The sequence below is a fragment of the Agelaius phoeniceus genome, chromosome 11, assembly GCF_051311805.1.
Source record: "Agelaius phoeniceus isolate bAgePho1 chromosome 11, bAgePho1.hap1, whole genome shotgun sequence".
In the NCBI taxonomy this organism is placed as follows: Eukaryota; Metazoa; Chordata; class Aves; order Passeriformes; family Icteridae; genus Agelaius; species Agelaius phoeniceus.
This window is the reverse complement of record NC_135275.1, coordinates 8,133,499-8,157,374: the sequence shown is the minus strand read 5'-3', so window position 1 is coordinate 8,157,374 and position 23,876 is coordinate 8,133,499. Positions and strand designations below refer to the sequence as shown.

General features: G+C 42.8%; 2 protein-coding genes and 4 non-coding genes across 25 annotated transcripts in view; 5 read left to right on the top strand and 1 right to left on the bottom strand.

Moving 5' to 3' along the window:
• Nucleotides 1–15,929, bottom strand: part of PBRM1 (polybromo 1) — a 57,425-nt gene extending 41,496 nt beyond the window's left edge. For 5 of the 20 annotated variants that reach the window (XM_077184437.1, XM_077184438.1, XM_077184452.1 and 2 more), the window contains exons 1-12: nt 15,790–15,929; nt 13,318–13,449; nt 12,158–12,313; nt 11,315–11,412; nt 10,618–10,765; nt 8,241–8,381; nt 7,484–7,600; nt 7,009–7,077; nt 6,164–6,262; nt 5,653–5,738; nt 3,084–3,182; nt 1,487–1,578 (exon numbers count right to left, since the gene is read on the bottom strand). In XM_077184437.1, the coding sequence (XP_077040552.1) occupies nt 1,487–1,578; nt 3,084–3,182; nt 5,653–5,738; nt 6,164–6,262; nt 7,009–7,077; nt 7,484–7,600; nt 8,241–8,381; nt 10,618–10,765; nt 11,315–11,412; nt 12,158–12,313; nt 13,318–13,365 (1,153 nt within the window). In that variant the 5' untranslated portion in view covers nt 13,366–13,449; nt 15,790–15,929. Of the gene's footprint in view, nt 1–1,486; nt 1,579–3,083; nt 3,183–5,652; nt 5,739–6,163; nt 6,263–7,008; nt 7,078–7,483; nt 7,601–8,240; nt 8,382–10,617; nt 10,766–11,314; nt 11,413–12,157; nt 12,314–13,317; nt 13,450–15,789 lie in introns of those variants that run through there. The other 15 variants (XM_077184455.1, XM_077184440.1, XM_077184441.1 and 12 more) reach the window with 9 other exon arrangements.
• Nucleotides 15,889–23,276, top strand: GNL3 (G protein nucleolar 3). Its single transcript, XM_054639820.2, has 15 exons — nt 15,889–16,043; nt 16,276–16,334; nt 16,431–16,568; nt 17,171–17,284; nt 17,449–17,532; nt 17,773–17,908; nt 18,365–18,468; nt 18,709–18,844; nt 19,306–19,393; nt 19,757–19,940; nt 20,879–21,021; nt 21,694–21,830; nt 22,316–22,563; nt 22,758–22,839; nt 22,929–23,276. The coding sequence occupies exons 1-15, from the start codon at nt 16,031–16,033 to the stop codon at nt 23,015–23,017; spliced, it is 1,755 nt and encodes a 584-aa protein (XP_054495795.2). The 5' UTR covers nt 15,889–16,030; the 3' UTR covers nt 23,018–23,276.
• Nucleotides 17,964–18,036, top strand: LOC129125167 (small nucleolar RNA SNORD19). The gene has a single exon (XR_008534936.1). It is a non-coding gene; the product is annotated as a small nucleolar RNA SNORD19 (small nucleolar RNA).
• Nucleotides 19,134–19,207, top strand: LOC129125168 (small nucleolar RNA SNORD19). Its single transcript, XR_008534937.1, has one exon. It is a non-coding gene; the product is annotated as a small nucleolar RNA SNORD19 (small nucleolar RNA).
• Nucleotides 19,615–19,690, top strand: LOC129125170 (small nucleolar RNA SNORD69). Its single transcript, XR_008534939.1, has one exon. It is a non-coding gene; the product is annotated as a small nucleolar RNA SNORD69 (small nucleolar RNA).
• On the top strand, nt 20,195–20,271 carry LOC129125169 (small nucleolar RNA SNORD19). The gene has a single exon (XR_008534938.1). It is a non-coding gene; the product is annotated as a small nucleolar RNA SNORD19 (small nucleolar RNA).
• Nucleotides 23,277–23,876: the final 600 nt, after the last annotated feature.

Genomic DNA, 23,876 nt, shown 5'->3' with positions numbered 1-23,876 from the left:
GCTGTTACCACAACTACAGTGTGCAGATACCACTAAAAACCCCTCTGTCCCCTCTGTGGTCCCAGAGCACCCAAACAACAATGAAAGCTCCATGTCCAACTGAAGATGGTTGCCAGTAAAACCAAAAGCAGCACCCAATCTTAAACCATCTCTAAATGAGACAGGAAAAACAAAACAGCCTTGTTTACAAAATTAAGTACATGCAAGTAACACATAATGACCACCTATGCCTGCCTCTGTAGACTTCTAATGAGGAGCAAGGGAGCTGCTGAAGCTGCTCCCAACTTTTACACTGGGGCTGGAAATGTTCTACAAGCTCCACCACAGCAAACACCATCTGCAGCTGTCAGGATAAACTCTCAGTTGGAAACTGATATTGTTCATTGCTTAGGCAACAGCTACAGCCAAAGAAGCTCATAAAGATTCAGCTCTCTGGTTCAAGGAGAGAGTTCTATTAATGTTCAGTCATGCAGCCCTGTTCTCATTTATTTTAACAAGCATTAGAGGAATGAAAAAAAAAAAATGAGACAGCAGAGCAATTAATAAAAATACCACTTGGTTTAAAGAAAAGCCCTTGTCACCCAGAGACTGGCAGCACAGGGCTGTCCAAGTAGTACACTGGAAGCACAGAAAATCCTAGGGGGTGACAGGTCTGCCAAAAGAAATAACATTGCCTCTTAGGTGAATGCAATAAAGACAGGAGAGCTTCAACAGCAGCAAGGCAAAAGCCTCACACACAGAGAGAGGTCTTTAAAAAAATTACAATAATGTCCATAGCAAAGGTGGCACCTGAAAGTGGTTCAACCAGTTCAAGAATTTAAATCACTAAAACATAAAAAGCTACGTTTTTACAGCACTGCAACTTGAAAAAATATCAGCTAACAAACAAGCAAAACCCAGCTAATAAATACTCCCCACACCTCCCAGAAAACTGCTCTGAAGCAGTAACTGAACTCTGAGCTAACCAGGAATCAAAATGCTTTTGCTTACAGCAAGAGCTAAAATCCAAAAAATTCTACATATCCATCCAGTAGAAAACTGTCCAGAGTACACCTCAATTACCAGGTAAGAAATAAATGCCCCAATAACACATATTGAACAGATGCATCTTTCAACATCAACGAAGAAATAATGTAAACAAAAAATTAAACAAAGAAACAATTCCAGCACTACCAATCTCTTTTGCTGCATGGAGCACCCTATGTCTTCTCCAGTATCTCCTCTTCTGTTCCATTTCAGAAGGAATAAAACCAAGGAACAGCTCCCTAAAGCTTGGGTAAATATACTTAAAACACACAGAAAATTCAAAGTATGCCAGCAAGTTTGGCCTGCCCTATCTCACTAGCTGTAAGAGTCAAAGGAATAACACACTGAGTACGAAATATTTTTGAAATAAATGTATCTGAGTTTATCAGGAGCACTACAGATTTGGTCATTGTAAACATTTTAATGAAAGGAATTAGAGAAACTGCATTTCAGCTCCTACCAGCCAAAGCTGCATCCTCATCGCTCTCTGATCCATATTGCAGTGCCATGGTTATTGCTGATAAACGATCCCCTTGGGCTGATCTTTTGTTACTATGAAAGAGAAAAAGTAAAGGAATTTTAAAAATGAAAAATAAGAAAAAAAGAGAAAATTATAATGAAAAAAAAGGAAAGGGTTATCACATTAACCATTAACAGCCACCCAGAGTGTGTGAGGAAACAAGTCATGACTCCATAAGCAGGAACACAGCTGTGACTAAAGAAGGCCAGAGCCTTGAACAGGAGAAATTCTTACCAAGCCATGAGTCTGCCTCTATTTTATGAGCTGGTCCATCCAACATAGTCAGAAAACTGAGCTCCAACCTACTACCTGCTGTCCTGTTTTGTATACTTGAATATTTGATTAATTGCAAGAGAAAGGGAATGATAAGAAGTCTCTCCCAATTAATAACTTTGTTATTTGATCCTGTTTTATTGGCATTTGTCTACAGGAAAGAATTCAACACACTAAAAGCTGTATATTCTACCTCCTCCCATTCCCTCATCCCCACCTCTGGCATTTTCAGCACACACAGTGCCTGCACATGAAGCAGCCTCCCATGCTTAGGTGGATTAAACTGGCATCCACACTGGCTACAGTCTCATCTGGACTTCTCCAGCATCCCTCTCTTTTGTCCCAAACCTGGGGCACAGCATTTCATACCACACTACATAAGCTATGCCTGACATTCTCTGCCTTTTTACAAGATCAGCTCTTTAGGCACCTCCAGAAATCCTCTTTAGGCACCTCAGCCTTGTCCTGCAGGGGCCAAGTGAAGACTGGATAAAAGCAGATGGGCTGAGGGCATGCCTGGGCCCTACACTCTCCTGTACATCCTTTCCTGCCTTTTGATACAAACACACAGATATCATTTCCTTAGTGTGTGGGCCATCCCTCTAAAATATCCACTGAGTTCCTTTAGTCCATGACTCTGGGTTCCCTCTGTCCCTGCAGCCCTGCAGGGCAGCAGTGCTGGTGCTGGGCTCTGCCTGATGAAGCCATTTCTGCTTCTGTCCTTGCTGTGCTTTGCCTTTTTTCACCAAAAAGGCTTCATTCACCTGGCTCATTGTCATTGCAGCACCACTGACAGGATGTGCACACCTGGATCATGACACATCCACTTGCAGTACCTCCTCCCAAAGGACCCTGGAGCTGAGATTCACCTTCCCACTGCCAGGGCAGATCCACCTGGGCCACTCCAGCCTCAGCACCCTGAGCCAGCCTGGCTGCTGTGCTGCTGATCAGTGGCCCAGCCCTTGGGTCCATGAGCATGAGGCACTTTCACAACCAGGCTCTGAGCCTGAGCAGCAGCATCCAGGCACAGCTGAGCAGCCCAGGTGGTTTTATCCCTGTGCTGCAGTGTCAGCTGCTGTAGCCAGTATGGACTGCACACACCTCCCAGTCAGCAACAACCACACTATCAATGTCTTATCAGCATTCATCTCATCCTAATCCAAAGCCCAGCACCACAGCAGGGATGAGGAAGAAAATCAAACAAAATTCAGCATTTCCATAGGATAAGGACCCAGCTTTTCCTCCAAGGGCACAATTTACTTACCGATAATATTTGTTAGAAGAATTTCTCTCATCCCCAACACTGCCTTTACCCTGTGAGGAAGGACCTGTCAGCTTGGAAGCAGCCAAATTTGATGCAGTCCTTAAGGCAGGAGAGGCAAGCCAAGGAAAGGGGGGGAGGAAAAAAAACAGGCCCACCTTAAACCCATGAAAAGACGCAGCAAGAAAAAAAAGCTTTTTACAGAATCACTTTGATAGATCAGCCAAAAAGTTCAGAGACAGATGTTTGGAAGCTAAAAGATAAGTGAGATCCTTTCAGTGCTCCAGCATTTATGTGGATGCTGTTTATAAAGTCAGAGGAAAGGAACGTTCAGCTCAAGCATTGATAGCTGTACACACAGCTCAGCCTAAATAGCAGTGAAAGCAGCCAACAAAATGTTCCTTAGCATCCAGATAAAGCCAATCACACAGGTCCAGTCATGTTTTATCAACAATTAAAGTCACTGTCAGGTTGGCTGAGAGGGCATATTATCAAACAACTCAATTTTGTCACTTTAAGGGAGGACAGTTAAATGCACCCACACCCACAAAGAGCAGTTTAGGATGGCAAAGGAGACAATAAGCTCTGCAATAAAAACCATTATTTTTGACACAGGGGCAACATATAAAGCTTAGGTCAGTAGCATTATGATGATTTGAGTTTGAGCCATCAATGGCAAAGAACAACAGATGCAAATTCAGAAGAAAAATACAGTAAATGCACTTGAAGTGAACTTATGAGGGAGTTTTACCCAAATCAGCAATAGGTAAAGAACTCCCCTTTAACACAATTAAACATTTAGGAATTTAAATAAGAATAATGATTCTGTGAAGTAGATTCTTGAGAAAGAAACAAACACACAAAAAAGAATGGTTCAACAGAAAAAGCAACCAGTGAAATACACAATAGCAGGTGAAAGGTTTGGTTTTCATGGCACTTCTTCTCTTATCCCAATTCTTTCTGCATTCAGCCCAGTATTATTGTAGCCTGCTTCAGGCATTATTTTTCCCCCCAAGTTAGAGAAACAAAGAAGGGAGCTGTCAATGATTCTGACAGATTACTTCAGGATTTGAAGGTCTGTTGAGAACACAATACACAAGAGAACATCTAGAATAAGCAGCTGAGAAGTGGAAATGGGTTGGCAGTGCAAGAGAGGAATTCAGCTAACAAATATCAGTGTGATTTATCTGTCATCCCTTCTTACACAATCAGATTTTAAAGAAAAAACATTGAGCCTCAGAAATAAATATGACACACACCCTGACATGCTGAGCTTCATCAATGGCCAACACAGTGACAAAAATAAAATACAATCACAATTTAAATAGAAAACCTCTGTGCTTCTGTGTAATTCTAGTTACTGCAAAGCAAACACACATGTATGTGTCTGCAGAATACATACAAATCATATCAGAATTACTCCTTAAGGAGTATTTCTGCTTTTTATTTTTATATGCTCCAACAATGATTCACCCAACCATGGGAAGAATGCTGATGCTGAACAAACCAACCAAAAAATCCACTTCTCAAAACACCAAGCAGTAAAAAATCAACCAGGCAACTTCCACTTCTTTCACACAATAATCCTAGGCAAGACTTTTAATACTGACACCATATACACAGCAAAAATGAAACTACCTCTCAGTTAAGTAAGGCATGACAGTGTTTCCAGTTGTACCATACAAATCTTGGCAGGAAATGACAAGAGCACCAAATATCAGTAAACAGCTCCAATAGATAAAGAGATTCCACCTTGTAAATTTTCAAACTCCTTGAATTGCTTGCAGGACACTGCTTAGTTTTTTTGAGATAAATGACACAGCTCACACTGGCAAATAATATCTAAACCTACTCTTGAGTGTTGCTCCTAAATAAAATGTTTACATGAGAAGAAATTTAATTGCATTTCAGCTAAGAAACATTTATAATGACTGCATCACTTCTCTGTACACTATGGATTTTCACAGGAAGAAAATGCTGTTTCCTAAGTAAAATCACCCCATGAAACACATAGAGCTCTCAACTTTCATCAAGTGTTTTATACCTGCATATTCAAGGCCAAATCTCTGCTTCACTGATTAATAAATCTGGATCTTCAGGTGCCTGTGCCTCTCTTCATAGCTAAAATTGCTTTTCAAACATGAATGGATTTCCCTCTGAGTATCTTTTGACCAAGGTTTTGTTCCTATGTTTCTGGCCCTACCTGTGAGCCCTTTGGTTTCAGTTCCTAACAAGGTTCAAGAATACCCAGCACTTTTCAATAAAACAAAGCATCTTGTTCCTCACTATTCATTTTCTGTATTAACTTACAAACATGTGGTGGAAATTTGCCATAACTTATTAAACATCCACTGACAGTGTTTTTCATAATCAAGTACATCACAAAAATATTTCACCATAGAAGTATTTCAACGAAAAAAGCTTTCTTTCAAAAAGTATTTTAACCAATGTACAACTTATAAAACAACACTAATATAAGTTTTCAAGCCATTATTTCCCACTATACTCTCCACAGCACAATTAAGGGAATGTCAATAGAGGTTTTCATAGGAGATTATAGAATTTGCAGTACCTCATTCGGAGACTCGACTTGGCCAACTCACTGTGCTCAATCTCAGCCTTTTTCATATTAAATATCTTTTTAATTGCATTTGCATCCTGTCAATGAAAAGATTTTTTTTTGTTTAATGTTGAAAGTGAATAATATTGTTATCAGATATATCCAGCTATCTAAAACAAAAATTAAGGTGTTTTTACATTTAGATATCAAACAATTTTGCGTAAGAAATGAAGCATGGAACAAAGTCTGCCTGAAATACTCCCACACAGTATTTTTTACAGTGGCTTGAAAGAAATGAATAGAAGACCTGAGCAGCTTCAGGCTCATTTTTTGTCATTGTTGCACCCCAATTCTACTAAAAGCAATATAAAAAAGAAAAATCCTTTTCTAAAAGCTATTTAAAAAAAATGCAATCAGAGAATTGAGAGCCTTATGTTCAAGGATCCTATTTAAGGATCAACCAACATAGAGAGTAGCCAAGAAAATCTGAACTCAAATCACACTGTGAACAACTGAAACTAACCTTGAATACTTGGGATCCAGGCTCATTGTAGGTTTTGGCATTCTTTGCCAGAAGATCTATGTCCTTGGCCATGGCATGAATGCTTTTATAAGTTCCATTCTATACAACAAGAAGCAGAACTGGTTAAAGTGGCAAACTTCAGACAGCATGAGAACTAAGCCAATAGTGAAAAGCAAAGGAAGTCATATTCAATAAAGGGAATGTGCATAGAAAAGCAACTTTCTGTAAAGACAATAGATAAGTATCTGCAAAAAGTAATCAAAGACGGTAGCACACATATATGCTAAGTCTTTATAAAGCTCATGAATGCCAAGATTGAAAAAATGCTGACTAGATCATACTATCTCTACTTTGAAGAGTTCTGACAAAATGCTGGTTTAACTTTATTCTCTAGTTCAATCAGTGTCCCATCCCTACTATACAAAATGCTAGAATTACAGAACAGTATTTCAAATTACTGGAGAAGTAAGATGAAAAATGCATCAGTACAAAACATCTATTTATAGCACTAGAGCAGAAGTAGGTGATGATAATGCACAACCAAGCCTCAGTACTCCAATGTTTTACATGAGCAGCACTTGTCAAGGAACTGCTTTAAGCCATTAAACATCAAGGAACCCGAGATACTCTGGCTCAAAGCCAGCACTCCACAGCTCACAATGCCTGATCTTCCACAGAGCTTCTTCTGCAGCACTAACCCAGCACAGAACATTGAATCACCACAATGTGCAGGTTTTTTAATAGCAAAGGGTAAACACACTGACACCATGAATCCTGACTTCTAACAATTCTGGAATGCTTACTGTTAAAAAAGGCTGTACCCTGACACATGAATATGTTCATACCTGTATCCTCTGGGCAATGGTTTTAAGATCTATGGGTTCCTTTATTATTGCATAATAATCAGGATATTGCTGGAAGACAGAATAATTTATGTATTACTATAAACAGTCACAAATGTTTTGTTCTAACAGTTCACAGAATGAGCCATTAGATGAACTGAAGGTAAGAACAGTGTAAGCCTCAAATAAGGCAGATACAAGGATTCATCAATAAACTGACACAAGGGACCAGTTCTGATTGAAAATCAAATCCATGATGGTTCTCAGAATATTTATTCTGCTGATTAAAACTTTCACCACAAAAACAGAACACCACTGTTCTGAAACAGAGCAGTACAAACAGGTACAGGAGTTTGCCACTGATGAGGCAGAAACAGAGAACTGCACCCTGAGCATGGCCATCAGAGCCTGTAACATCAGTTATAGAAATGTCCAGGCTTCCAATTCAGCACACAACACACAATACTAAAATACTCACCACTTTAGAAGGAAGTTTCTGAAACAGTTCACTTATGAGTCGTCCTGAGGGGTTTGTGGCAACAGCTATAGCATCAAGAAGCTGTTCCAGAATTTCCTTCAGGTAACCTGGAGATGACTAATGTAAGAAACAAAAATTACAGAAAGTTTTAACAGCAGCCAGAGTGGAGGGCCTTAAGCTGTGCTGAAATACAGGAACTTGCACTTCAAAGGCAGAAAAAAATCAGCTACAAAATACAGATGCAACTTTTGAAGACAAATTGTTTGTGCAGGTAAAGGTACACTAAAAAACTCTAATTTCAGCTTTACACTGCAGACTGTCAGACACACATCACAGTTACTGAAAATGTGCATCCCAACATCACAAAAACCAGATTAGCCAAATTTCCCCTCATAACACTCCAGGAACAGCTGCACTGACTGAATGGGGGACCTGCTGATAACTGATGCCATTAGACATGAATCTTGCTTGCAGCAAACCTCAGTGTTGGCACGAACTCAACATGCTTCATATTATTGCAACTAAACCAGAGCCATGCTTTACCCATATCAGAAACCCTCACAGCCTTTTTTGCTAGGCAAAAGTGAAACACACATCCAATGCCGTGAAGTGATTAACTAATAAATTTGCATAAGAAATACCCTTTGGGGCATAATTTAACAAGGGAAATGTTACTCAATGAATTTCACCCTCTCAGAGTCAGCTGACATCCACAGTTATAGCCTTCCCCTTCTGCAGCTGTCATGCCCACACTTACTAATTCAGAATTTGCTTGATTGTCATGTCCTTCCTCATCATCATCGTCATCCTCAGCATCACCTTTCTGAACAAATTCATTTTTTGTGCGCAAATACAGCTCCCACAGTTTGCAGGCAGCTTTGTATTCAGGAGAATCTGGCTGCAAAAACAAATCAAATATTCCAGTCAAAATTCAGGGCATTCTCATCTGAGAGAAATTTGTAAGTTATCAGCAGAAAGTTATTAAATATGAGTAGTAGAAAACTTGGGAAATTACTGCTTCATTTGTTCTTTGACAGAGGAGTTAAGAATCACAATAAGCATTAGAAAATATAACCTGTATCACTCAAAAGCATCCAAGTCTTTCAGAAAACTTTGCAATAAAACTAGCTGGGTTGAGGCTTGGACAAACCAACTAGATCAATCTGGAGAAATCACTGGCTTTTGTTGAAGTACACCACCAGCATTTAAAACAGATTCAATTTCAGTATGCCAGAAATCTGATTTAAGCCAATACTGCTGTCATTGCGTGGCACTTGAAAATGAACTTCTGTAGAAGAATGCCAATAAATATCTTTGAAAGCATTGCAATGGTTTACTCAGCATTAACTGGGAAATTCCAAAGAACCTGACAACATCCTACCACCTGGGTACACCTCTGGATACATCTTTTAGAAGAGGTAGAAGCATTAGTTAGAAAATTGACTTTTAAAAATACAGAGCTGGTAGTGGCAGACAAGCACGTGCCTATTACCCACTACACAGAACAAAGAGAGCTTTTCCACCCATGTATTTTTCCTTCCCTTTCCTCTGTCATTTAGGCTCTATTTCAGGTACTCCTGCTGATAATATCACCTTATTACTGCTGATTGCACTCTTCTTACTTCACTCTCTCAACCTCTGACAGCTTGTAATACAAATGAGAAACCAACATGAGAACTGTTCTTAATCTTGCCTTATTAGGCTTAAATATTCTCAGCACATTAGACCAGAGGTTGTTTATGAAGAGCAGATTTTTTAAGGGTATCCTGCTCCACAAATCTGCTTCCTTCTGTATTAATACAACATGCTCAGGAGTGAGAGACTTGACCAGAAATAAAAAAAAAACCCCAAAGGCTGCTGTTCTGCTGGAGCACTGCCAATAAAACATCTGCTGGAATAAAGACCTTGACAATCAATCACTGTCCCTGGTTTGCCCATGCCATGGAGCTGCCTGGGGAAGGTAAAAGGTGAAAAGAAGAAGAGGTTAAGTTTGTGTGCCACAGCTCCATAATTCTCTGGAAATGCCAACATTCCTTCATCCTGGAATAATGGATACCTATTTTTAGTCTAATGTGAGATCTCTATGACACAGTTACATTTTGAGCCCACAATTCTATAGGCAAAGGCAGCACACATTCTGTAAAACCCCAATCATTCTCTTCTGCCACCAACCCATTAATGTTGGGGTTTTCACACTGAGTGCCTTGCAAAGCTCCAGGAGTACAAAATGGATTTGGAAATCTTTGTGCTTTTCCTCCTGGAAGCAGAATGTGCAAATGCATTAAGCCATAAATCTGATTGTTGTCAAGAAGCTACTACACAAACACACACAAGTGAAACAAACACTGCCTTTCTGGATGTCACCTGGCTACCCCAGCTGGGTTATTCAGAAGGAATTCATTTGGATCATCTCCAAAGTCAAAGATATGTGAAAGGCAATATTAGCAGGTTTAGATTTGCTGTATCATCTCATTCACCACATACAATTTCACTGGTTTATGGATTTAACATAGCCTTTCATTAAACAAGATTAATCCAATTTTTTCCCCAATTCCTTATATAAAACCCATTAGTATCCACAATAAAACACACACCCAGTCTGGGGAAATCACCACGGGGATGTCTTGATGACATTACATTCACATCTATCATCACTGACCATGACAGTCAATGTGCTTTTTTTTCATTTTTTTAAGTGGCAAATGGAAGAGAGAGATTCAACACTCCTATCATAAGCTTGCTGTTAGCATAAACTTTTCCTTCTGGGAAGGAAAAAAAAAAAAAGAAATTTTTCTCGATTTCAAAGGTGGAGAGGGTGTTGTAAAATGAGAAGGCTTTGACAGAAGAATATTTTTCTCATTTTATATCTCCATTTTTCCTTTTGACCTCTTTTGGAAAACTACATGAAGATCATCCCCATATTATTTTATGATTTGCCACAGAAAAATTGTTATAGCAGGGCATTTTAGAAAAATACAGTCAACATTATGGAAATTTATGCAAATAACTGCAATATGTGCTGTTCTCTTACCAATAATATTTCAGCCTAAATTGAAGAGGTTTTAGCCAAACCAAGGCAGAATTTGAACATCTCTACTCCTTTTACAATGGATTTGAGCCTTTAGTTTGCTCACCTTATAGTAAGCCTTTGCATTGTTAAAGAGAAGCTGGAAATCAGCAGTCAGCACATTCACATCATCATATTCCTCCATCTTCAGCTTTTGTTGGATTTTCATTAAATCAATTGGCTGAGAAACCACTTCATAATAATCTGGCTGATTTCTGTTGCAATGACAAAAACAGGCATCATGTTCCAAGCAGTAAAACCCAAACCACAGAACTAAAACTTGTGCATGTTTATGACTAAATAAACCAAAGAAAGTTCCAATACATTTCTTTTACAGCTAAAAGATGTGGGCAGTGCTCTATCAATCAGCTCACTTCATGTATGTTCTGTTACTGTCCTCAATTTTCTGAGTTAAAGAGAAAATTCAGCCTCTTACTTAGCTACTGCATTTTCAAGGGTCACTTCTATTAACCCTCCAAAGCTGTGTCCTTAGTATTACATCCCACCACTTGTACAGAATATCTTACAATCAAAGGCATGGATGTTTTAAGCAGGTATTACAAATTAATTCAGTGTATCCTTTTTTTTTCCTGAAAAAGAGCACCAATGTAATCACATCCCACTGAATAATTACATCAAACACTGATGTGAAATGATGACAAATGTAGCTCATTTTTCACAAATTATTGCTGAAGTATTTATCAATTTTCACTTCTCCCTGATTAAATCTCAGGTTCAAGGTTTAACCAGACCTGTGGCCTTACCTTCTCTTGGGTGCCCTGATGAAGAGCTCACAAAGGAGCCTGCCCTGCTCATCTTTGTAGTCTCTGATGGTGTTGTAGAGCTCATGGCAGACAGCAATCTGAAAGGCAAGAACAATGAAATAAGGAAAAGGGAGAGAATTTTAAGGAGGTAACAAACAAAAGCCTGCTTACAAAGGGAAGGACAAGCTGCCAATCCACAGCATGCTCTAAAGCAGAAGTGAGAAGCAACTGGAGCACCTCACACTTTACCAGGATACCTGACAAGTGTGCCAGGTACTGCAGGATCCCCATTTATTTTTTGAACACAGGGAGCTTTATTTCAATACTAATTCTAAGTAAAATACCCAACATGTAAATTAATTCACTGCAATTTTCTCCAAGCTACAGGCATCTACAATAACAACAGGGGTTCTTCTGCCCTGCAGTTAATTAACATTAGACTGCTCATGCAAAGGCATAGCAGAGGCATTGTACACTTCAGCAATCACTGCCTGTGCTATTCCCCACTCATCCCTCTGCATTTGCTATGCAGACACAGCTCTCTACTTCTGCACATTATGATTTCAGCTCATTCTCCAATATCCTTCCATCTGCTAAAATCATCAGACAAAAGAGAAAAGCAGCAAAAACAAAACAGCAAAGAAAAACATGAAAGTGGTGAGCCAGGACCAAGGCGAAGCCAAAGCTGAATGAGGTCCTAAACAGAGCTCAGCCAAGGCAGGAACAGATTCAGGACCAGTGTACATGTGCTATGTATGGTCATTAATTCTACAGTCCAGTATATTCCACACAGGGATACAGTATCCCCAAGAAAAAAGGTGCCATCAGTAAGAAGGTACTAACAGGATCTACAGTTGGGAGGTTGGAAAGTCTCCTCCTCTTCCTGCTTGGGCCTGGTACATTGGTGGAGTGATGGGCGTCGTCGAAGTCCCCGCCGCTGACGCTGCTGGAAGGAGAGGTAGCTCTTCGCCTCTTGGAACCCATGGAATCCAACTTCTTCTATAATGAACAGAAACCACCTTAAAGCCCTGGCATTGCATCCAAACCCTCTGCTCAGAGCTACCCACAGAGCTAGCAAAGCTTCTGATGATACATTTGCCAAATGCTACAGGTCAGTGAAGCCATTTCTGTAAACTCCAACTTGGTGGAAAATCCCAAGAGTAAAGGGAAATCAAAATGCTCCTACAGTTTTACAGTCACCAATGACAGCAAGGCCAGAAACCCCCAAGCTCACACTGAAGTAGCAACTCTTCACAGAATATATTCTTAAACTCCACATTTTCATACCCCATCACATGCACAACAACTAAGCAAGAACCACTGTTTTCACCAAGAAAGCTGTCCAGAGACACATTGCTCAGTCCTGGTGTAAAAACACTTCATTCCATGTCAAACTAAAAAACCATGAAAAACAGACCAACAAAGAAAAAAAACAACCAACCAAAACAAATTACAAATGAAAAGGCCCACAGAATACCTTGTGTTACAGTCAAGTGAAAAGAAGGTCTGGATCACCGTGGGACCTCCTACTCCCACTTTATGTGTGGGATGAATGGCTCAACCATGGAGAAGCAGGGAAAGCCCCTCCTCTTTTGGCCATAGTTTTGCATTTACCAACACAAGCAGTGACAAATGAATAACCACTATCCAACAACTATGGTAATTTATGGAACAAGTTGTTGGCTCTTCCCCAACTTCCAGTGAAAGCATCAGAAAAGTTGGGGTTTTTTATTTGGGGCTATCTCAAAGGCTGAGGACAGAACAGATGCATCTATCCCAGCCTATCCCCAGTTTCCAACCAAATCCAGGGATTTCTTTTAGGAGGCACTCAGATGACTAACAAGGTATGGCAGCACAATGTAACTGCATTAAAGCATTTTTGTTAGAGACAGAGATAACTCCAGGCACACACGTGAGATGAATAAGGTAGGAATAATTAACAGTTAGGAAAAAGAAAAGCAAAAGGCCAAGGCAGAGGGATGGAGACACAATCAATAATTTACCAGATTTACCAGAGTAGAACCAGCACCTCGAAAAGCCAATCTCCTCATAGTGTCTGATGGGCAAGCACAGATACTGCGAGAAGGGGACACTCTAAGAGTGCCAAACCAGTAATGGTGTTAGTACAGCCACAACTGGAAGACAAGAAAAAGAAAAGAGAGAGGGAAGAAAATTCAGAGTAGGCAGATAAAGAATAAAATCAAAGAATAAAGTGGATAATTACAGTGACAGAGAAAAAAAGCAAGAAACAGAAGGCAACTTTTTTTAGCCCAGCAGAAACTCTACAAAGTAATTTTGTACACAGAATGCTAGACACTTCTGTCATTGTCACAGTAAAAATACATTTCTCTAATGTTCCTGAATATGCATTACAGATTTCACAGCCACTTGCTAGAGAATGATTCATCAAGCAGAGCAGAAAGTAAACAGAAGTGATACCTGACCTGAGAGTACAAACCAGAAGCTGTAAGTTACAGAATGCAAAGCAGAAAAGTGCTTATAACAACATAATCTTAAGGTCAACAAACACTTAATAAACTCTAAGATGATGCACCTCCAACACTCTTCAGAGTAGATTTTTATACTCAGAAGTAAGCACAAAATATGCAGCCATACACTAAAAAACCAGTTTCAATTTGTTTGCAGTGTCCAAGCCTGATTCTTTTCACAGAAATTCCATGTGAAATATACAGAACCATTTTATGGCAAAATGTTTGTTTCTATGTAGTTCTTCCAACTCCTGCCTTCAATCAAACCCCAGAGAGGTTCTTTTCCTGTTCACCACTCTGGACATTTTCATCACACCGACATGCAGAGAAGCTCTGTGGTTTATCAGCAGGCAATTCATTTTGGGAACTGACAACAGCCTCAAGCCTTGGCACTGCCTCCAACTTCCATCTGAAGGCTACAGTCTGGAGTGGCTGCACCAGGCACGTGCTGGGAAACACAAGCCCTTGGTTGTGGAAGAAAGGCAGGAGAGACTACCAGAATCAATAATTCTGCTTCAACCAGGAACTCAAGAGTACACTCAGTCCAGTCCCATCCTGAACTAAAGATCTGGGAACCTCCCAACCAGCACCTGCCTGCAGGCTGCACATCAGCTGCTGCATGTCCACTGTCCGAGGCACAATGCTGTGGCTCTCAGCCATACTCTGACACTGCTGTGATCAAGGTACTCTCACCACTCATACACAGCCTCCAAAACACAGAGGTTTTCCTCCTCTAATAACTGTGCAAAATATGGATCAGTCTGGACAACATCACAAACACTCAGTGAGAGACCTGCTGATGTAACACTCACTGAAGGTGAGGCTCCAAAACACAAACTTCTCCCTAAACTGCCACACTCCTAAGCACAGAGAACTCGGCTGTGCACAGAAACACAGTTTTACTGCAGAACCTCTCTCCCAGAGCTTCTTCTGCAATTGCACTGCTGGCTCACAAGTCTCTCAACAGTCACACCAAGACTCTCCACTGCTATCAATGAGCACCTCCAATGCAACAGGAGCTTGAGCATCTCCTCAGTAATTGCCCTCACCAACCATAAAAATGTCACAAAACCACAGCAAGAAACGCTTTGGCCATTACTAATTCACATGAACACTGATATACACAACGGGGGAAGGAAGGCTGTCTCTCCCAAAACTGTACAGAAGGACCACAAGTGTCACCCACTCCAACCTCCCTACACCAACAAGTTTTACACACGTCGGACATCATACACTTAAAATAAAACATTCTAGCACCTATAGGTTCATTTTCTGCCTCCAGGCAGAGAGCTAAAAACCAATAGATACCACGGGTAGTATGTATTGCTATCAGGATCTCCCACGTTTCACCAGAAACACGAAACACGGTAAATTTAGCCAAGGGAACAGGGGAGGGAAACGCAGCCGGAATTTCCCCCGGTTACCGATCCCATTGAAAGCTGCCACGGGATGGGAAGAGGGGGCTGGCAGCGACCGGGCACGGTAAAAGGGCAAAGCTGGTAAAAAGCGAGAGGGACAACACAGCCACCGCTTTCTCCACACCGGGACAAGGAACAAAGACACCGAATGTGTAATTGCCCCGAGGCGGCGGAGCCCTGCCCGGGAGCTGAGGGGTTATCCCTGGCAGGAAACAAAGGGAAGCCCTTTCCCGGCTCCGGACCGTGTCCCGGGCCCGCCCCGCGCTGCCGCCACAGCGGGCAGGACCCGCCGCTGTGCCCGGGCCCGCCCCGGGAGCGGCCGTTGTCACCCCGCGGGCCCGGCCCGGCGCCGGGACGGAGAACACGGCGGGAACGGGGGCGGGAAGGAAGGGCTGAGGCGCACCCGGGCCGGCGACACGGCCCGGGCCCGGGGCGGGTGACAGGGGCGGGCGGCGCTCGGCGCCCCGGGCCCGGCGCGGCACGGCCGCTGCGCGCTCGGGCGGCGCCGCCACACAAAGAGAAGCAGCGGCCTCCAAGCCCCGGCCCGCGCCCCGCCCGCGCCGCTCACCCCGCCGGCTCCGCTCCGCCTCCCGCAGCCGCGGCCGACCCGGGGTGGGTGCGCGGGGTCCGCCCGGCCCGGCCCGTCCCGTCCCGCCGGTACCGCCCGTCCCGACACCGCCGGTGCCGCCGCCGCCGCTGCCGCAAAGCGCGCCCGGCCGCCCAACGCGCCGAGCCCGCGCGACACCCCGGCGGGGCAGCGCCGGCGCGCTTTACGGCAGCGCCCGCCGGCGGGAGCACGTGGCGGCGCCATGAAGCGACCGAGTGAGCGCCGGGAGCGGCTCCGGGAGCGGCGCCGGGACGGGCGCCGGGATGGGACGGGATGGGCGCGGGAGGCGGCCCAGCACCGGGGGGTGGCGGCCGCCCGTGGCCAAGCGAGCGGCGGCGATCGAGGGGGCGGGAATCGGGGAGCGGGGCTCGGGGGAACGGCGGCGGGAGCTCGGTGGCGGGGATGTGCGTGTCGGTACACGGCGCTGACGGGCGCGGTGCGTTGCAGAGCTGCGGAAGGCGAGCAAGAGGCTGAGCTGCCACAAGCGCTACAAGATCCAGAAGAAGGTGAGGCCCGGCCCCGGTGCCGCGTTTGGCCGTCCCGGGGCCTCTGCGCTGCGGTTTTGGGCCTTAGGCTGAGAAGGTTTCTTGTGCCTGCTTCAGATCAGAGAACACCACCGAAAAGTCCGGAAGGAGGCCAAGAAACGCGGACACAAAAAGCCCAAGAAGGATCCCGGAATTCCCAGTGCGGCGCCGTTTAAGGAGGAGCTTCTGCGGGAAGCGGAGCAAAGAAAGCAGAGGGTAAAATACAGTTCGTGGTAAAGAGGGCAAAAACTGAGACCATCCCTTTCTTTATGGAAGCTTTGCGTGCATAAGTGAGCACTCAGAGGAGCAGTCATGGTAGATGGTCCCAGCAGACTCGTGCTTTGGAAAAACGATGTATTTATTTCCAGCATTGTACAGTGTGCAACGCTGGAAATATGAGCAAATCAAATAATGATTTACTCTTTTATTTTTAACCTTTGTTTCCTCACTGTGCACGGAAACACGCTGAAAGTGACGTTTCTAACGCAGTCAGAATTCCCTGTGGTGCTGGGATACAGAAATGCCCCATCGGAGTGCTGGGAGTTAAATCATGGCATTATGGGATTACACAGAAAATAGGGATGTACTGTCTGCAGTGTGGACTAATGTGACATTTGTCAGCTGTAAGGGTGGCTGCAGAGCTGCTCTTATGGCTGCCTCTGGGTAGGATGCAAAAAAAAAAGCCCAGAGTCACTTGGATAGCCAGGACTTATAACTGAGCCAGTTCAGGAGCTTGGGTGAGGAATGGGGAGAAGGAACATTCTTTCTTACCACCTTCAAAGATGTTTTATCTGGCCTGGGTTTTTGTTTGCAATCAGCTTGAAGAACTGAAACAAAAGCAGAAGCTCAACAGACAGAAAGAGCATGAAAAGAAGAGGAAGCTGGAAGCTAAAAAGAATGCAGCCACAACCAAGGAGAAAGCAGAGGGACAGGTAGGGGTTCTGTCCTGTATGATTTTGATTCCTTGAACCTGTAGAAGTCATCCTGAAACTGCATATTCTTAAGCAGCATGTTACATTTTCATGCTGAATATGCACACAAATATTAGACACTAATTCTCATTTAAATAATTTCCTTTTGTTTTTATTTGCTTTAGGAATCCTCTGGCAAATCTAAAGGAAAGACTAAAAAACCGCTGAATAAAAATTCTAAGAAATCATTCTGCAGAGAGCTCATGAAGGTGAAATGCTTTAACTGTTTTTATATCATTAGATGAGAGTCAGCAATAAGACCACTTGTTATTTTCCTTTTTTTGTGTTACTGTTTAGAACACAAAGTTTGTCTGTGGGAACTTAGCACACTGAAATAAGGGATTTTACAACAGACAATGTTAACAACTATTTTTGTGAGCCACAGCTATACCAGAATTGTCATCTGGTCTGTAATGTCTTGTTTGAGTCTTGTCTTTTTTCTGACCCAGGTGCTTGAGGCCTCAGATGTGGTTCTGGAGGTTTTGGATGCCAGAGATCCAATGGGCTGCAGGTGTCCTCAGCTGGAGCAAGCTGTCACTTCTTCTGGAGGGAACAAAAAACTGCTGTTGGTTCTGAACAAAATTGGTAAGAAATTCAGGTTTTCTCACAGTGTTACTGGCACTGTGGTTCTTTGGTAGGTGAGCTATGAAGATTTTAAAGGAGTCTGACATTCCATTGAAGACATGAGATCCAACTCTGAGCTCACTAAAAAGGCTGCAAATTACCAAGTACCAGCAGCTAAGTAAAGAAAATAAAAATAGCAAGAGCAAAGGGAACTTTGTGGTAAAGTAGCCTTTGCAAGGATTGTGGGGTAATCCTTCACAGAACATCATTCTATACCTTACAAAGTCTTCTGTCAGGACCCCAACATTAGAAATCTAATACAGAGGCCAGAAGTGTAATTGTGATGTGCTCTGCTAAGGCAGAGACCCTGTGTGCCTTTGGGGAATGCACCCAGTCCTTTATATTAGAGTTCTCAGCCAAGGGCATTTGTCATGTTAAAATTAATTTAAGGAGTGAAAGAACTGCTCTGCTTTCCAGATTTAGTGCCAAAGGACAACGTAGAGAAATGGCTGAATTATTTGAAGAAGGAGTTTCCAACCGTTGCTTTTAAGTCAGCAACAATGATGAAGGACAAGACTATGGTAAGAGCACTGCAGGCTGTCCCATGAAAAGGTCATGTGTTTGCAGTCATACATGTTGAAACATCTTTAAAATCCCTTTTCCCCTGTTTTGATTGCACTTCTGGGACTGATGGATGTGCCTTTACACTTGGGGGAATTCTTACCACTGCAATTACAGTAGATGAATAAATCTAAGTGTCCATATTTTATCTTCCTTAATAGCTCCTGACCATGGGGTTTTTTTGCCTTTGACTCCTGTAGCAGGAACAGGTGACAAAAAGACATGCACGTGTTGATTTCTCAGAAACCTCTCAGTATTTTGGAAGCAAATGCCTATTGAAGCTTCTTCAAGGGTATGGCAAGGCCCAAGACAGAGCCATTCAGGTTGGGGTGGTAGGTAAGTGCTTGGAGAAACAGGAGTTTCCTTTTCCCATAAAGCTTTGGGATCCTGTATTACTGGACTGGGTAAAACTGCTAACACCTGATTTGCTAATGAGTTTTCCAGTCATTGTTCTTTGATCCAAAGCTCTCAGTGTTGTAGTGCTTCAGCTGCCAGGGATCCATGGTGCACTTCCACATGGATCTGTGGGAGCCCAAAGAAGGCAGGATATGTGCTCCACTGGCCCTGCCTTCCTCATGCCTGACAGAAATTCCATGGAATGTAGCACCACAAATCCTACAAGTGTGAGAAATGAGGATACATTCTTTGTCTTACTTCTGTAGTGAAGACTTCAGATCCAACTCTGATCTCACACTGATGCTTACCTTAGCAAAGATAGCTGGAAGAAGCTGTTTTGATGGGTGTTAAAAAGTTGTTTTCTTATTTAACTTAAAAGGATTTATGTGATTTTTGCTCAGGTTTCCCAAACGTGGGAAAGAGCAGCATCATCAACAGTCTCAAAGGAAAGCGTGCTTGTAATGTTGGCCTGACAAGAGGTGTTACCAAGTAAGCTCAGCCTGATCAAAGCTGTTCCTTTCCTCGTTTGTTGTGTTTCAGCTACCATGAGTTTGTGTTTCAGTCCATTAGGGGCAAAGCACACCAGTGTGCAGCTTTAAAAGCACATTAAAATTTGCAAGATGAAAGGTACTGATATGTGTGATGCAAGCTCTCTCCAGGGGATAAACTTGTGTATAAACTTGATGTTTTGTTTGTTTAAATTTCTATCCTACACAAAGCACATGATGACAAAACGTTGAAACTGACTGGATGAAGTACATTCAATCCAACACTGAGCTTTGTGTCTTGCATCCCTCATCATCACCAGTCCTTCACTGATTATCTGCTCACAGTGCATTTTCCTCTGAACAGGTCCATGCAACCTGTGCACCTTGATAAGCAGACAAAGATGCTGGACAGTCCAAGTATAATTGCAGATCCTTCTAACAGTGCCCTTGCTCTGGCCTTGAGAAGTATCATAGACCCTGAAGGATCAGACTCAGCAGTTGTGCTTGAAGGAGTAAATGCCATAATAAATCACTGCAGTAAGCAGCAGGTGAGCTCCATCTTTTTTCTACATCTCTTACTGCATCAGACTTCTCTGTAGGTTTCTTAGGCCCAGTAATGAAAGTTCATTTTCTGTGGCTAATTCTGATAGTCTTTGAACTGCTTTCCCTAAGCATGCAAAGTGGCAATGCCAAGGGTGATCCTTCATCCTTTCAAACAGAAGGCAGAACAGCATGCCACAATCCTGACAGCCAGAGTAAAGAGCATTGCTTTTAAGACCTCATCACCATACAATCAGAGAGTGAAAAATGATGATACTGCTTGTATGCTGCCTAGGTTACAGTGAAGACCTCAGATCCAACTCTGATTTCACTCTAGTTTCAAGCAAATTAACCTAAGCCTAATTGCCTTTCAGTTATTTTAAAAGTTTTCACAGACCAGTGTGCTGTCCTGCTGCAGCACATGTCATGTTTGAGACAGCCACAACACACAGAGTATCCCCACAGAACTAAAGAAAGCTTTAGCCCACACAGAGTAACACCTTACCTCTTCAGAAGGCTGCAAGCATCTGCCCTTCTTGTTCTTCAGCCCAGCCTTTTATCCCCTCCTGTTGATGCACTGCACCTGTGTGCCCTCTGTTCCCTTTGGTGGTTGGTCAGTGCCCCTGGGCACTCCATGGCTCATTGCTGTCAGTGCTGCTCACAGCTGTGCCCACTGGGGATGAGGTTCAGCCCTAGCCCCACTCCCAATTACCACAAACTGTGCACCTACACTGTGTCTGTACACCCACAAGTCTGCTTGAATGGCAGATGAGTTTGCTGATGAAGTAGGCATTTTGCTTTCTAATGTTTACTCCCACATGTGTGAGAAAAACAGCTTTTCTCTTACTCTGTCCTCATATTATCCAACTTTATTTGCTCTTTTACTCCTAAAACCATGAGAAGGATGGGCATCTCTTTCTAAATGTGCCATTTTCTTTTGCCCTAGGTAATGATGCACTATAATATCCCAGATTTCAGGGACCCTGAAGAGTTTTTATCTTTACTGGCTCAGAAGAGGGGCATGCTGAAAAAGGGAGGTGTTCCTGACATAGAAAATATGGCTAACTTAGTGCTTTGTGACTGGACAGGGTATGTATGCTGTGAACTTTGCTCTCTGCTGCTCATCTTTTTCTCACTGTTAATCCAGCACAGCAGAAGCACCGAGTCCAGCAAAGTACTTAAAAAGGAGAGGCTGCTTTTTCCCTTCCTCTCTCACATTTTACTTGGGTAAGGAGCTGGATTGTCCAACAGATTTAGAGGATGCCATCCACAGATAATTTTCTGAAGTAGTGAAGGATACATGAGAAGAATCAAAACCTGTTGCACATTATTGCATAGACAGTTTCTGTAATGGAAATGTGCTTTCCTCTCAAATACCAATTCCACATTGTCCTCTTCTAGACAGGAAAGGATATGGCAAACTTTCTGTGCAAATTTAGGGAGGTTCCTATATTCTGAAGGTAGGAATAAATGTAACTCACATTCAGTAATTGACTGTGACTATCTCCCTTGCTGAAGTGACTCAGCTGCTTTTACAGGCAGGTGATCTGTGGTGACAAAGTGCCACTGCATTTTCCTCTCAGGAGTGGGCTATCCCCTTAATACTGTTGACAACTTCAGAGTCAAATTTTAATATCTATTGAACTGCTGTTAAACACTTAGTAGTTTGAGAGCTTTGTGCTCTGGGTTTTATTTTTAAATACAGTGATTTAACTGTGTTATCTTTAGTTGGTTTTTTAATGTTGATTTTTATTTTCTCAGAGCCAGAATAAAGTACTACTCACAACCTCCAGGATCTCAGAAACCACCACCCTATCTTACAGAACAAAAAATAGCTGAAATGCAGGAAGGCTTTAATTTAAATAACCTAGAACAAGAAAACAGCAACACTGTTCAAGGTAGGACTGTTCCTGTAATAGACTACCATTAACCATAGGGTTACAGATTGGCCTGGGTTGGAAGGGGCCCTAAATCCATCTTGTTCCAAACCCCCAGCTGTGGGCAGGGCCACCTTTCACTCAGGCCAGATTAGCCAGAGCCCCCTCCACTTCCAGGGATGGGGCAGCCACAGCTTCTCTGGGAACAGGTGTACCAGGGCCTCACCATCCTCACAATAAAGAATTTTTTCCTGCTATCTAAACTAAACCCACTTAGCTAAATTTACCTATTCCCAAGTCCAGGTTCTCCAGCTCGTAGCAGTTTTCTGTAGATGCCTCAGGGAAAGCTTTTCTCAGAGAATTTCGTTGCCTTGATGGCACAACCCTGTGTGGGAGCCCTGTCTGGTAGGGAGGGGGCAGAACTGCAGTGTCCCCACTCAGGGGCCGGGCATTACATCAGTGCTGAATGACAGAGACTGAACAGACACTTCCTGTGGTTTTTGCAGCTATAAAGCACCCCAGTCCAGCAAGCAGCATTGCTTTTCAGTCAGCTGGAATGACAAATGGGACAATAGAGGAAAATAAAATGATAGAGGAAGGATCAAAGTGGGGAAACATGGAAACAAGCAAGGAGGAGGAGGAGGAGGAAGAAGAAGAGGAGGAAGAGGAATTCGCAGAAAGTGATGATGATGAACATGATGTGGAAGAAGAAGATGATGATGATGATGATGATGATGATGATGTCGTCAAAGAGGTAAATGAGGGTTTCACTAGGTCTGGGCTTTTTTCCTGAATTAAGGAAACAACATTGTTCAAAATCACTTGGCCTCAGGAGTGAGGCTCAGCTATACAAGGGGCCGTGCACACTTTCCCCAGGCTCTGTTAGGTTCCTTTGCATGGGAGATTTCATTAATGATGTTAAAAGAATGTCTGACCTCTGACTTGCAGGAAACCCAAGTTCAGGTCACCAGAAAAGCAAAGCCTGGAAAACGCCAAACAAATCCTACAAATCCCAAGGAGCAGAGGGCAGGTGGGTATTCAGAACCCTGGCTTAAGTATGGGCTCTGGAATCTCCAGGATTTGCACTGGTTTCACTAACACATGATTTTCTCTTCTCAGGAAATGAACGTTCCAGATCACTGTCCTTCAGCTTAGATAAACCAGCAGATGAGGATGATGCCTATGATTTTAATACAGACTATGTGTAACAAACCAGGTGGGAAGCACTGTCTGGAGAGCTGCTTCTGGCTTTCAGAACAGTCAGGAACACTGGGGTTGCAGCAGAAGCTGGAGGAATGCTGCAGAGCCAGAGCTGCTGCAAAGCCACAGCTGTTGCTGTGTCAGATAATGTACATAATAGTGCATCTCCCTGAATAGTTCCAGATTTTATACAGGTCTAGGAAACTGATTGTTATTCAGCTTTGTCATAAAGTTTATTTCCTATATTAAAGCCTATTTAAAAATTCCTAGTAGACTCACTTAGTCTGTTGATTTTGCCTTATAAAATACCTATCAAGAGAATAAACCCTTTGTCTTTGAAAGATAAATGATAAATGTTTCATTCTAGCCACGTTCAAACAACAAATCTGTTTTCCTAGAGGATTACAAAGATTTTACCCTTAGAGCATGACTTTAGACAGTGACTTTTCAGTACATTTTTGCAAAACATCTCCTGTGCATCTGTTTTCTTCCTATTAACTGAAAAGTATGATTTCTGTGTTCTTTGATACATCGGTGTGTTTTCCCTCAATGTCTGCTAAGCCACAGATTCTCATGGGCAGCTTAAAAAGATGTCAAGTGCATACACAAACAGGCAGTTCCTTTAAGCCTGCTAAAACCCAGCTTGCTCAGCTGATTGCATTGTCAGCTAATCAAAGTAAAATCTTTCAAAGTTGTTAAGTGAGTTTACTTAATTACTCCTTACTGCTTCAAGGACAAGAATGGTTCTTGTTCTAATGGTTCATCAAAACCCAGTAAAAGAAGCAAGAGGTAACAAACCAGATCGGGGTATCCATGACAGAAACAGAACTACAGGCAGTGACTGCAATGAGAGCAGCAGTTTAAAAT